The sequence below is a fragment of the Urocitellus parryii genome, chromosome 5 (genome assembly GCF_045843805.1).
Source record: "Urocitellus parryii isolate mUroPar1 chromosome 5, mUroPar1.hap1, whole genome shotgun sequence".
Taxonomy (NCBI): Eukaryota; Metazoa; Chordata; class Mammalia; order Rodentia; family Sciuridae; genus Urocitellus; species Urocitellus parryii.
Genome location: NC_135535.1, coordinates 178,343,102 through 178,358,514, shown reverse-complemented (window position 1 = coordinate 178,358,514; position 15,413 = coordinate 178,343,102). Strand labels below are relative to the sequence as shown.

At 33.3% G+C, this 15,413-nt stretch overlaps 1 protein-coding gene across 1 annotated transcript in view; it reads right to left on the bottom strand.

Moving 5' to 3' along the window:
• Window positions 1-1,560: 1,560 nt before the first annotated feature.
• Hells (helicase, lymphoid specific) overlaps window positions 1,561-15,413 on the bottom strand; it is a 34,302-nt gene continuing 20,449 nt past the window's right edge. The window contains exons 13-22 of the mRNA XM_026381976.2: window positions 12,717-12,878; window positions 11,445-11,584; window positions 11,220-11,358; window positions 10,073-10,156; window positions 9,864-9,983; window positions 8,702-8,818; window positions 8,181-8,340; window positions 5,711-5,807; window positions 5,558-5,634; window positions 1,561-1,655 (exon numbers count right to left, since the gene is read on the bottom strand). Coding sequence (XP_026237761.2) covers window positions 1,561-1,655; window positions 5,558-5,634; window positions 5,711-5,807; window positions 8,181-8,340; window positions 8,702-8,818; window positions 9,864-9,983; window positions 10,073-10,156; window positions 11,220-11,358; window positions 11,445-11,584; window positions 12,717-12,878 — 1,191 coding nt within the window. The remainder of the gene's footprint in view (window positions 1,656-5,557; window positions 5,635-5,710; window positions 5,808-8,180; window positions 8,341-8,701; window positions 8,819-9,863; window positions 9,984-10,072; window positions 10,157-11,219; window positions 11,359-11,444; window positions 11,585-12,716; window positions 12,879-15,413) is intronic.

Here is a 15,413-nt window from a genome sequence, read left to right as displayed (position 1 = left end):
AGCAACTTAGTGAGACTGTTTTGAAATAAAATAGAAATAAAATAAAAAGGGTTAGGGATGTTGCTCAGTGGTAAAGTGCCCATGGGTTAAATTTCTAATACCAATAAAATAAAATGAGTTTGCAGAGGTAGCTGGAAACATCAAGATCAATTCCTACAGCATGGTGGAGATGAAAATCCAAACAAAATGGGGTGACAGGAGTGGTAGAGACAAACGAAAAACAATGATATAGACAAATTTTTAAAGTGATTTTGCCATAAAAGGAAAGAAAAAAGGCTTTTCAGTTGGCTCTGGCTAGGACAACATATTGACAGTTAAAAGACAAAAATATAAAGAACAACAGATGTAGTGATAACTTCTTGAAAAGTTGTTTCCTGGTGAGAGGGAGGAAATATCAGAGATATGACAGAGATGAAGCTATAAAATAGTCATTTAGGAAAACAGGTTGTCAAAATTTAGTACAACAAATAAGTAATTCACTGAAGTCATAGATGATGAATTTCAAGCAAGACTGGGTAGCCTGCTTCTCTGACTGGCAAATATTTCCATTTATTAATAAAAGAAAACTCTTGCTCAAATGTTCTTTTAAGACAGTTTTTTCTCCTGAGGCTAAGTTCCAGGAACTTGAAAGCACTCTCATCTGACCTGCTCGTGAATATATATATAACAAAAGTAATTTTCCCTGAAATCTTAACAACCAGTATAGAAAAACCTGTGGGTCAAGGAGCACCTCCTCTCTCCCAGGGTATATTCAAAATTTCTCCATGTTGTGATTATCCTTTCATGCAAGGGCTAAATTCTTCCCTTTTTGGCCTTTATTCTCCTCTTATGGATTTTGGGTTAGATTCCAGAATCTTGCTTCCGTCTCTCTAGTTCTTCCAATTTCTTGTCTTATGACAAGACCCTACTACAGTTTCTTCCACAACATTTTCTGGGTTAACTCAATTTTGAGCTAAAACCTTCATACCATATATTCTTGTAGTACCAGTGAATAAAACTGAATAAGCACAAAAATGTTGAATCCCAATACACGTGGTCTTTTGTTATTATTTAACCTGGACTATTACTTTCCTGACAAAATAATTTAATGAGATCATCTTATAACAAACATTTATTGACAAACTATCTTATAGATTCTAAAATCAAACAATGTGTTACTTCAAGAATAGAAAGCATAATCCAAATCTCACCCCCACCAAAGCCTACTCCATAACTGAAGTACCCAAAACCTATGAACCATCTTGCTAAAAGAAAGGGGGGAAAGAGATGTTTACTAAACTTCCACAGGAAGACTGTATAAATCTGGCAATGGTGAAGTACAATCAGACCATGCTCATGAGTACTACCCAGTCTCAAATATTAACTGAAAATTTAAACTTAATATGCATTTCCTTCTTAGAAAGGCTCAGAAAATTATAATCTATTAAGTATGCAATGGTGCTAGTTACATTATGTAAAATGATAATAAAAACAAAATAGTAGACAATTTGAATTTCCAAACCAATAAGTAAATTACTAACTGTAAACAAGAACTTTTAAAAGTCATTCTTTAGCTTCAATTTAAAACAAACATTCAGGACTGGAATCTTCAGAATTTTCTAGTATCTTGAATATCCCTGTCTTCTCTTTAATCGGTCCTGAGGCCTTCATTTGATCTAAAAGAAAAATATTGGAACAAATACTTTTTTGGGGGGATAAAAAAGGGTAGGAACCTGGAAAAAAAATCATAAATTTCCAATACAATTTTGTAAGAAGTGTATCATATGTCCAAATTGTAAAAACCCATGTGTGGGACACTCTCTTTTTTGACAATTAAGTGTTAAAGTAACAAAAAGAAAAAGGTATATTCTACAACAACTAAAATTACCTATAGGGAACAAGCATTATGAAGTCTGAATTCACTGGTTAAAATCTCTTCTGCTAAATTTAAGACATATACGTAGGGCAATAAACAGAACACCAATTTTAATTATGCTTTCAGAGATGTTTTAAAAAGAAGCCCAATCATGGTTAAGAGTTGAGAAGCAAGATATCATGAAAAACTTACCTTTATAAACATTCCAAATCACTGCAAATATGTAGTATCTATTTAGGTTCTTTTATGTCTTTAATATTAATGTATTAAAGTCTTTTTTCATTATAATAACTGAGCTTTGCATCTTAAGTCCTTTCCAATCCTAAACTCATACCTTTTCCTAATTTTTTAAAGTTCTTTTAATATTAAGAATGGGGATGTAGTTTAGTGGCAGAACATTTGCTCAGCATCTACAAGCTTCTGGGATCGGTCCCCCATACTACAAATAAATAAATATTTTTAAAAATTTAAGTTTTGAGGGGGTGGGGTTGTGGCTAAATGGTAGAGCGCTTGCCTTATACATGTGAGGCAATAGGTTCAACCCTCAGCCTCACATAAGAATAAACAAACAAAATAAAGATATTGTGCCTATGTATAACTAAAAAATTCAAAACAAAAAACTTAAGTTTTAAGCCAGGCACAGTGGCATACACCTATAATCCCAGTGGCTCAGGAAGCTGGAGGTTGGAAAATTGCAAGTTTAAAATCATCCATTGCAAAAGTGAGGTGCTAAGCAACTTGGTGACACCCTGTCTCTAAATAATAAAAATAGGGCTAGGGGTATGGCTCAGAGGTTGAGCACCCCTGAGTTCAATCCCTGGTGCCCATCCCACCACCCAAAAATCAAGTTTTGAATATATACTTAGATTGGTAACTTATCAAAAAATGTCCTAAATGCCAGGCATGGTGGCACACACCTGCAACTGTAACCCTAGAAACTTGGAAGTCTGAAGCAGGAGTATCAGAAATCCAAGCCAGCTTAGTAAGACTGTCTCAAAATAAAAAGGACTGGTGATATAGCTAAATGGCAGAGTGTGTTCAACTATGAGGTAAGGAGGATCCAGGTTTAGTTTTCCCTGTTTAATAATTATGCTGCATCATGTATTAACCAAAAGGAATTTTCCCTTTCTGGTTTGAAATGCCTTTTCTTTCACTCTTTTTCCAAAGTTTGGTTGTTTTTCTAGGGTCACTATACTATACCACTAATTCATCTGTCTTAATTGATTATAACATTTTAATAAGACAATACCTTGCGTAGAGTATCTCGTGCTTTCAAATTACCTTGGTTTTTGACCCTTTATTCTTATATATAAATTTTAATTAAAACTCATTATTCTTAAAAAGTGATAAGGATTTTGATTTCAATACTCCTATCCATTAAATCTATACACTTATTCATTCTTTATGTTAATAACCTTCAACAATTCATAATTTTGTCCATGGAGGTCAAATTTTTTTTAAGATTTTTGTATTTTTTAAATAATTTTTTATATCATTATTTATTCATTTATTTTTATGTGGTGCTGAGGATTGAACCTAGTGGCTCACACTTGTGAGGCAAGCACTCTACCACTGAGGTGCAGTCCCAGGCCAAGATTTTTATATTTAATTATAGGCTTTTTAACCAAATTTGTAGCTATGCATACTAAATAATTGTTGATGATACACAATTAATTATAAAGCAACCTTCTACTTAAAAGCTTCCAGATTCCCTTGAACTTTCTACGGAAGCAATCAGACCATCTGTAAATACAAGCAATCTGGATTCCAATTTATTATTCCTTTAGCCTATCAATATTTTCTGGTATTAGTTCTTAAGACCTCTTTCTACACTGTAAAAGTGAGGGCTTTTTATTCCTGATTTCTGTAGTAATCTAGATCAATGTTCTTTACCAGTTTAAGAACATCATGATTGAAAGGAAAAAACTTGGTAAATCTGGACTTCAACAAAAATATAAACTTTTGCTGTTCAAAAGACACTAATAAGCTACAAACAGCGAGAAAATATTCACAAAATAAATCTACTAAAGAACTTAGATCTGTAGTACATTTTTAAATTCTTTCAATTCAATGAGTCACAAAAAACCCAGTGGTATGCTGATAAATGTTCACAATTTCCAAACACTCTAGTTTGAAGTTTTTGCATATTTGTATGGCATATATATCTACCAATTTCAAAGTGTCAGCACAATATCAGAGTACAATTGGAAAAGGTGAACACCATGATAGGTATTTTATTTGAAATACAATAAAATACATAAAATGTATGATATCGCCACCATTCAAAAAATAAATACCAAGAGTTTGGATTTTAAATATCACCTTTGTTTTCAAAATAATTTATGGTCATCATTGTAGGTAGCAACTTATTCTAAGTGATGAATAAAAACGCAATTTATCCTATCTTTCCTTTATCTCAGTATAGGAAAGTTAGACAAATCCCAGCTAAATTAAAATGATAAAACAAGAAAATCATTATTTTGTAAAACCCCAAGGAAATAATGGTTCTAAGCAACTAACATGTTAAAAACCATGAAATTCCAGGCTTGGGTTGTGATTCAGTGGTACAGGACTTGCCTACATGTATGAGGCACTGGGTTCAATTCTCAGCACCACATATAAATAAATGAATAAAATAAAGGTCCATCAGGGGATGGCGTTGTGGCTCAGTGGTACAGCGCACATCTAGCACATGCGAGGTCCTGGGTTCGATCCCATGCACAACATAAATTTAAAAAATAAAGGTATTGTGTCCAACTACAACTAAAAAATATTTTTAAAATAAAATAAAGGTCCATCAACATCTAAAACAAAACAAACAAAAAAATTTTTTTAAACCATGAAGTTCAATAAAAGTTGACAAGAAAGTCTGAAGTATTCAGATCTGTCTGAATGATCAATCTTAGCTCTCTACAAACCAGAAACCCACACATGCCCCTGATATAAAATAATAGCAAAGACATGGAACTTAAATATAATTAAGTATTAAGAACTATTTATCAGTTTACTGAAAATATGCATATTGAGGAACAAGCTGACGCACATAAAAAAGGGAAGGAAAATCAGACATTTTAGGAATCCCAGGCCATTCTATAGAGCAAATAACCTAAGTTCTCCAATAAATCAATGGCAAAGAAAAACAAAATACAGGGATACTATAAAAGAAGAGACATAATTAGAACTGCAATTCAAAATGTTAAAAAAAAAAGCCACAAATGAGGAATTGTGAATGGATTTGGGGGTGGGAAGAGATGAAATTAAAATACTATTGCTAGGGCTGGAGTTGTGGATCAGTGATAGAGTGCTTGCCTCGCACTGGCGAGGCCCTGGGTTCCATACTTAGCACCACATAAAAATAAATAAATAAAATAAAAGGTACTGTGTACAACTACAACTAAAAAATAAATATTAAAAAAAAAAGTACTAGTGCTATTCTCTTAGATGTGTTAAATATTGGCTCTATTTAAAAACATGTTCTCAGAGGAAGATTCACAATAAACTACTTGTGGACAAAATATCATCATGTTTGACATATGATTTTAAGTCTCTCTCCAACAAAAGAGAAATGTCAATGAAACAAGATTGGCTAAATGTTGCGAACTACTATAGCTGAATGCATTAATTGTTCAATAGATTCATGACGCTATTCTATTTATGTCTTTTAAAGTTTCCATAAAGACTAAAAGCATGAGAGATACATACCAATGAGATCACTTCGATCTAACAACAACTCAAGATCTTTATCACTAATGACCTTTTCTCTTGATCCTTTGACTTCCCTATAAAAACAAAATATTCCAGTATGTTTAAATAAATCAAAACTATGAGTAGTTTTTCTAAAATTAAAAGGCTTACCTTTCATAATCTCTAGATTTTAATAACTCCTTTAATTCCTTAGGATCTAAGAAATTCTTAGATTGATTTAATCCAGACTGACCACCTTTGAAATGATCTAGAAAAATAATTTAACAAATGCAACATATTAAAATTCCCTTTAAAATCCAATAAATTACAAACTATTCAGAATGGCTGCCATTTTATTTACTTTTTGTATTAGAGATTGAACCCAGAGGCACTTAACCACTGAGCTACCTTCCCAACCCTTTTTGAGACAGGGTTTCACTAAATTGCTTAGGGCCTCACTAAATTGCGGAGGCTGGCTTTGAACTTGCAATCCTCCTGCCTTAGCCTCTTGAGCCACTGGGATTACATTTTTAAAAGAACAAAAAACAACAAAACAAAACAAAAAAAAACCCTCTAATGTTGGTGAAAAGAAAAGCAACTGAAATTCTCAGACGTTGCTGGTAGAAGCATAATATGATATGTTCACTTAGGAGTTTAGCAGTTCCCAATAGACACACACATACCCTCCTCTCTCTCTCCCCCCCCCTTTTTTTTTTGTGATGAGAGAGAGAGAATTTTTTAACATTTATTTTTTAGTTTTCGGCAGACACAGCATCTTTGTTTGTATGTGGTGCTGAGGATCGAACCCGGGCCGCATGCATGCCAGGCGAGCGCGCTACCGCTTGAGCCACATCCCCAGACCACATACCCTCCTCTCAAAAACAAGAACTAATAAATGTATCATGTCCACAAAAACTCATGCTTATTCAAATAGCTGGAATGTCCAGGAACAAAAGAATAGATAAGCTGGAATGGTGGTGCACACATGTAATCCCAGCAGCTTAAGAGGGAGCACCAACATCTGGGGAGCATGAGATAGGAAGATTGAAAGTTCAAGGCCAGCCTCAGCAATTTAGTGAGACTCTAAGCAACTTAGGGAGACTGGGTCAAAATAAAAAATAAAAAGGGTTATTGATGTAGCTCAGTGATTAAAGTGCCCCAGGGTTCAATCCTTGGTACCAAAAAAGAATGGATAAATAAACTATTCAGCAAGTAAAATCTTCCTAATACAAACAAAACAGATGAATATTAAAATGTTAATCAAAATTCACAGGAGAAAAACAGAATACACACATAAAAATAAACAGTTAAAGAACAAATTAATCTATATATGAATCAGAAAAGTAGTTGCTCAGTGGAATAAGCTCAGACATGCAAGGTGAATGACGGAGGAGGGTACCTAAGAAAGCTTTATTAGATGACGAAAATGTTCTAAATGTGGATGAGTTATATAAGTGTATACATTTGTCATAATTAAGCTGTACACTTAAGATCTGTGTATATTATACCTCCATAAAAAAGTGTCAAAGTTTTTTGTGGAAAATTAACCTTTTAAAATTCTGAAAGCAGGCAGGACCCAATAGTGAACACCTGGTTGGGAGGCTGAGGTGAGAAGATCGCTAGCCTCAGCAAAAGAGAGGCACTAAGCAACTCTAAATAAAACACAAAATAGGGCTGGGGATGTGGCTCAGTGGTTGAATGCCTGAGTTCAAACCCGAGTGACTTAAAAAAAAAAAAAAAATCTGAAAACAAATTTTGTGATCATTAACACTATTGATAAAATTTATCTAAATTTAAACGATATTCAATACTTAAATGGACTTTTTATATTACTCCCTCAATATACAAATACTATTCTAGTATTTAATATATTAAACTTGCAAGAAAAATTTCTGACAAGCAATTATCTTAATCAGAAACATGAAATAAAAATATCACAGCAAATTCCTCATTAGAGTTTAAGATATTGCACCTTAAAATTAACCCAGACCCTTCTCTTCCCATCTGTGCCACATCTAAACAATTGCTAAGGTTCTTTGTGTCTATCACTGCCAACTTAATGCAGGCTGTTAGCAACTCCACATCTCCCACTCTTGCTTTAAACCACGACTTATCAAGTTGCACCAATTTCTTTTATTATAAAGAAAATAACAATGAGGGCTGGGGTTGTGGCTCAGCGGTAAAGCACTCACTTAGCAAATGCGAGGCCCTGAGTTCGATTCTCAGCACCACATAAAAATAAATAAATAAAGGTATTGTGTCCAACTACAACTAAAAAATAAATATTAAAAAAATAAAAATAAAAAAATAACAATGAGGGCTAGGGTTGTGGCTCACTGGTAGAGCACTTGCCTACCAAGTATGAGGCACTGGCCTCAATCCTCAGCACCACATAAAAATAAATAAGTAGGTGCTTGCCTAGCACATGTGAGGCCCTGGGTTCCATCCTCAGCACCACATAAAAATAAAAAATAAATAAAATAAAGGTATAAGAAAACAAATTTTAAAATAAATAAGAGTAAAATAAATGTATTGTGTCCATCTACAACTAAAGATATTAGACAATAACAAAAGTTCATGATAGAAACACACACAGAGAAAACTGAACCAAAAAAAAAAAAAAAACTACAGTATCATTTACTTTTGTGAATGATCAACTTTTCCAGTTTTCGTTTAGCAGCTGCTCTTTCCACAATTTTCTGGTCAATAGTATTTGCTGTAACAAGGCGATATACAACAACTGGCTTTGTCTGACCAATTCTATGACATCGATCCTGGGCCTGAAGATCAGACTGGGGGTTCTTCAAATTAAAAGGAAAAAGTGAACAACATTGAACACTACTAGAATAAAATTAACTTTAACTCACAGTTAATGCATAAATTCATCATTCATGATCCAATGAGCAACTTTTATTAAACTTTTTGTGTTGCCTTAGCTCATTTTAGACTTACACAGTAACTTCTATAATGACAAACCATGAAAATGTTTAAAGACTCAAAAGAAAGCATTACAAGTTAATATATGCAGAAAAAATGATCAATACTCTTGACCTTAAAACAGACACTTCTCAAAGTAGATAAGTGAAATTATTATAATATATAAGGATGATTAAAAATTCAGATTAGAAATATCAACAGCATATTGCTATACCTTCAACTTACCCAATCACTATCATAAATGATAACTGTATCTGCTGCAGTCAAATTAATGCCCAGGCCACCAGCTCGTGTACTCACTAAGAAGATAAACACATCTGGATCTGTGTTGAAACTGTGCATCTAAAAGCAAAAAAGATGTAAACACAACAGCTTCAACCATTAGGACTGGGGATGGGATGAGCTGGGGATGTAGCTAAGTCTTAGTAGAATGCTTGCCTAGCATGTGTCAATTTGAGTTCAATCCCTCGCGAGGAAAGGAAGGAGAAAAGCAAAGAAAGAGCCATAATTTAGGCAGGAATGGTGTTGTATTCCTGTAATTCCAAGAACTTGGGAGGCTAAGCGAAGAGGATCACAAGTATGAGCCCAGCCTCAGTAACTTAGGGAGACCCTGTTATCAAAATAAAAAACGAATTTAAAAATGGGAAAGCTGGGATGTGACTCAGCGGTTAAACACCAGTGCATTCATACCTGGTACCCCCCCCACCAAAAAAAAAAAAAAGGACCAGGGATTGAGATATTTATTTCTTATACCACACAAAGGACTTTCCAAGAGAGGCCAAATCAGTCTTTCAGATTTTCAAAACAATTAGGTAAACTAATAAAAATCTCTCCTTGTGTTAACTTGATTTTTCAAATACCTATCTTACTAAGGAGATCTTAAATTTTTAAATTTTTGGTTGTAGATGGACACAATACCTCTATTTTGTTTATTTATTTATTTGTATGTGGTGCTGAGAATGGAACCTAGCACCTCATGCATGCCAGGCAAGCGCTCTACCACTTAGCCATGCCCTACCATCTTAATTTTTTAAAATTTTTCACAGAAAAGTTTAAATAAAAATAACTAATGCAAAAACTGGTTAAAAAATTCAGTAACAGTTGCCTAAAAAAATCAAGTCGGTGAGAAGGGTAGATTAACCTGGAAGAGATAGAAACCTTTCTAGGCTAATGATAATGTTCTATGTATTAACAGGGTTTAGGACATGTTTATATGTATAAATGTAAAAATATATATATATACACACGTTTATATATACAATAATGAGAACCTGTCTTAAAAAATAAATAGGGTTGGGATGTGACTAAGTGGTTAAGTGTCCCTAGGTTCAATCCCTGAGTACTGCAAAAGTTATAATTTTATTATGTATGACATAAATAGTCTTACATTTTCCTCTCTCTCGGAATAAGACATGGACCCATCAAGCCTGCTAAAGTTGAAATTTCTAAGATGGCAGTAATCCATCAGAATGTCCAACATTCTTGTCATTTGTGAAAAAAGCAGCACCTGAAATTGAGATATACTTTAGTATGCATAGTGTCTATACTGCTTCATAAAAAATAATGAAACAATAAAAATTCCACACAAATTACCACCTTGTGACCTCTTTTTTTCAGTTCTGGCAACATTCGATCCAAAATTAAGAATTTCCCAGAATTTGTTACTAATTCTTCATCAATCTTTAAAAAAGGACAAAGAAGCAAAATGTCACTATAATTACTAATCTCTTGATTTATAAAAATTAAAAACATACAATTTCAGTGATAAATCATTATAAAACTTTTCAAAAAATTGACCTTATTATTATTTCTAAATCAGTAGTTACTTCAAGACACTCTAGAATGAAAACTCAGTGATCTCACACAAAAGTTCAAGTATAATCATGAACCTATCTGAGAACCACAGTCCCTCAAAGAATTTGTCAAACTCACTGTGTGTATGCTGAGGTTTATAACTGTGTAAAATATGGAGAAACATTGCTATTAGAATTCTCAGTAAAAATTAAGAAAACATGAGTGCAAAACCAATCTAACTATTGAGGTTAAATAAAACGTTTATCTTTTAGCAAATTTGCCTTCCACCATAAGGGGACATTCAGCAATTGCTAAACGAGGAAAATGGACCTACTGGCTACCAAAGGCCAAAGATGCTAATAAACGTGGACAGTGCACAGGACTTTACCTCCTAAATAAAAATTATCTGGCTCAAAATGTCAATACTGCCAGGGTTGAGAAACCCTGCTATTAATTAGTATGAAATCCTTTGTCACTAAAAACAATTTAACACTATGGTATTTTTTTTAATCAACTGCAATTTCATTCACTTAATCTGAAAGTCCCCAACTATTATCAAACTTTTTGGTTTTCTTCTGTAGCTATTTGTGACTCATAATTAATGAGCAGCAGATTTTGACAAGCTAAATATTAACTAAAAGGAATACTGAAAAAATGACAACTATCTCTAAGAGAGCAAAAATAGAAATTGACTACTTTACAAAATTCAGAATAATTCCTAGCTGTTCATATAGCTGTAAGGAAATAAGTTGGACTGTACACAAAAAGACCATCATTCCAACCCTCCTTAAGTTCTCTAAACTTGGGGTGGGGTGGAGTGGGGGTGGTGGAAGACTCAGTTTATGGATTATAATCCTGATGATACACAACACAGTATTTTAAAAAATAAACCAAACAAAATAATACTTTAACCCAATGTTAAAGGTACAAATTATCAAACAGTATTCACCTTAAACTCTTGTGTAACAGGATCTATAGGATATTCAATCAGATATGGATGATTACAGCATTTACGAAGTAGCATCATTATATTCTGCAGCTTCAGATTAACTTCAGATTCTATAGGGCTATTCACTTCCACCACAGTTCTATCAAAAACATTAATGTGTACATATAAGAAATACAAAACACATCACAGTTTGAAGAATACTTAAAAGTTATTTTAAACTCACACCTTTCTCTGTCCACCTCTGGCTGTATTTGACTGATCAGTTTTTCCAATTCATTAGGAAAGTTATCTATCTTGCTGTAATTTATTGATTTTCTAGTTCGCCGTTTTGGTCGTCCAGTAGGACTTAGTTCAACTGTTTCTTTCTAAAAAAGAACAAATTAAAATACCCATTTATAAAGCTAGACAATGAAGTCCTACCTATAAGTGAAGAATAATATTTTTATGTACAAACTGACTTTTAAGACTTAAATAAATACTAATTTTCTCTTTCAGCAATTTTGAAGACAGCAAATTTCAGCAATTTTAGGGATCAAACCCACGGACGCTAAGTCATATCCACAGTCTCTAACCCCCTTCTTTTGAGATAGGATCTAAGTTGCTGAGGCTTGCCTTGAACTTGTAATCCTCCTGCCTCAGTCTCCTGCATTGCTGGGATTAGGACATATGCCACCATGCTGGCTCTTTCATCAACTTTTAGTAATACCCAAAGGCACAATTACCTCACAGCCATGATCTATACTGAAATACAAATGTGTAAAATTTGTTTTATCACTGAAAACAACATTTGAAAGTGAGAGTATCTTTATTGCTCAGTAGAAAAAAATAAAGGATATGTAAGACATTAGAATTTATGAGTTTCCTGATTTCATTACATGATAATCGCATCCCATCTCCACTTCTTAGGAACTGCGCATGTGGAGAAAAATGGTACAGATGGCAAGCCTTCAGTGTTTATCAAATAACAGTGAGGGTTTTTTTTCGTTTGTTTGTTTTTGCTTTTGTTTTGGTACTGGCAATTGAAGCTCAGGAGAGCACTTTATCACTGAGCTGCACCCCTATCCCTTTTTAATTTTTGAGACAGAATCTTCACTAAATTTCTGAGGTTGGCCTCAAACTTAGAACCCTCCTGCCTCAGCTCCCCAAGTTGCTGGGATCAGGGGTATATAGCCCCACACCCAGCTGTGTACTTGCATTAAATGCATTTCTAAATCCATTCCCAGACAGCAATAATTAAGGTTAATCTGACATAGGAATTTAAAATTTTGTTAACAAGCATTTCAGATGATCACAGAGCAGGAAATGCAGAGACCAACTAAATTTCAGGATTATTTATACTAGAAAAAAAAACTTCTGCTTCTGGTCTTATGCCTAATACTTCAGTTACAAATTCATAACAACAAATCCCGAGAACAGGTGAAGAGCCATAAGACTGACATAACTGTGAAGTTTTATTATCATGTTACATTCACAGTATATTTCAAGCACACACTATACCTCACTGGTTCCAAACATATTTGCAATTGTACGATTCACAATTGCTGTGTAAAAGACTTCTTGTTTCTTCGAAAGCGGTGCATAAACAATTACTTCTCGTTTAGGAGGAACTTCAAGAGCAACATCAGATTTTAGTCTTCTTAGTAAAAAAGGAGTCAGAATCTAAAATTTCAACATAAACAAATAAATATAAATATAATATTTTTTCAAATAACATCCCCACAAACTACTTATCCTTCTTTCTCCTATGCCACTATAAACACAATCCTTGAAATGTGAAATTAAAATGTCATCCTTGAAATTTCCCATATCAGACTAGCATATTATAAATTCATAAAATCTCTAAGACTATATCTTAATAATTTAAAGAGAAGAAATTTTTTAAAGATGTATTTAACAACTTGGGAGGCAGAGAGGAATATTCCAAGTTCAAGGTCAACCTTGGCAATTTAGGAAGATCTTGTCTCAAAAAGTAAAAAAATATATAAAAAAGGCGTCGGATATAACTCAGTGGTAGGGTAGCCCTGGGTTCAATCTCCAGTACCCAGGGTAAGGATAAGGAGTAATATTTTACTTAGGTTTTCAATATAGTCCGCAAATTTCAGAGTGAGGTTTTAGGCCAATAGAAAGCCAACCCAACTAAGAACATAAACATGAAAAATTGTGTGTGTGTGTATGTGTCTACATATATTTTTTCCATGTTGCCCAGGCTTACTTCAAACTCCTAACCTTCCTGTGTCAGCCTCCTGAGCAACTAGGAATTTAAGTGAACACCATAACACATGGTAAATTTCTCCTTAAACTCTAAAACTTCAGGGTTAAAATTACTCTCCTTTATTACAAATGATTATCATATTTATAAATAGAACACAGAAATAATTATGCCATTATTAATTTTTGTCATTTAAAATATAAACATTTGTTTAAACTTATCTGAAGTTACTAATCCAGAAACAAATACACATCAGGGAGAAAATACAAATGTTCCATAAACATGCTGAAAGATGTTCCTATCTTCAAAGAGAACATGATAATAATGAGATATATTTTTCCACCAATGCACTTATATTTAAAAGTTCAATGTTATCTAGAAATGGCAAATATGTGGAAGAGGCATTCATACACTGTTCCAAAACATTTATATGGCTTATTTATATATGTATTTGTCAGCATACAAGTATTAAAATAGAAGCAAGACTATGCTAGTTATACTTGGGCAAGAGAAAAAGATGTGCAGGGGAAACAGGAGAAAATTTTTACTTTTCATTGTCCAGATTTCTATACTATTCAAAAACTTTTTACCATATATTATTTTTAAGTAAGTGAATCTTTAAATGTGATGCTGTTTTGGGTCTCTAATGTGGGAAGGAACTAGGAAAAAAAAACAGAGTTTTACACAGAAAGTTAAAAAAATTATATTTTTCAAGATACTATAACTTTGTGACACGTACATCCACATGCACAGTTCAATTTTTTAAAAAGTATACTGAGGCCAGACATGGTGGTGCATGTCTGTAATCCCAGAGGCTCAGGCAGGAGAATCATGAATTCAAAGCCAACCTCAGCAACTTAGCGAGACCTGAGAAACTCAGTGAGACCCTGTCTCTAAATAAAAAATATAAAAAAGGGCCAGGGATGTGGTTCAGCGGTTAAGCGACCCTGGGTTCAATCCCTGGTATGAAAAACAAAAGTATACGGAGTAGGATACAAATCTTAAGTCAACAATACTAGATATACTAGGATTATATTTCCTCAAATGAGATGAAATTTTTTAAGATTAATGATGAAAAGGTCAGCTAAATACACATTTTAAGAATGAAGAATAAAGATTACAGATGCAAATAATAATTGTTTTTTTATTATAGATGGACAGCATACTTTTATTTATTTTTATGTGGTGCTGAGAATCAAACCCAGTGCCTCACACATGCTAGGCAAACACTCTGCCACTGAGCTACAGCCCTAGCCCCTGTAAATGGCAATTCTAAAAATAAGCAAATTGTAAGAGTTTCAATGTTTAAAAGTTTTGATTTATGAAAAATTAAGTATAACACTGTAAGAATGATGGCACTTAATTTTGAGATATTATCTCAATAGCTTATAGCAAAAGAATATGAAAAACACAAATATATCCAGCATCTTTCATATAATTAAATCCAAAATGCAATGTAGACTCAGATTCAGGATGTGAGTTTTGCTTTACATTTTGTACACTAATACTTTGAAAATATCTCTAAGTAGATATCTTAAAGGCTAAGCAAGTATAGCAAGTCAGTGAGACATGAAAGCATATGAAAACATTTCAAATTCTTTCTTATAGAATTTATAGAATATACTGAAACACCAAGGAATTTAAAGTTTGAGTAAGAAATATACAAGACATTCAAAACTATCTCCAACTAATCTGACTTTACGTTTAATAAAGACTTTCCCCCAGGTAATTCATTTAAACAAAATTAGGAGCAAAGCATGAGTTACCATAAGACAAATTTAAACAGTGTTACACAGAATTTTCTTAGCACTGTGGCTCTGAAAAATGCCATGACTCTTGATATATTATTGAATTCAGAGATGGGTATATTAAATTCACTATCATAATCTTTATACTCAAGTAAACTTGAAGTTCTTTCCCATAAAAATAGCAATTCCAGTATCCCTCCTTGTAAAACATTAACTAAAAAATATTAAATCAGATGG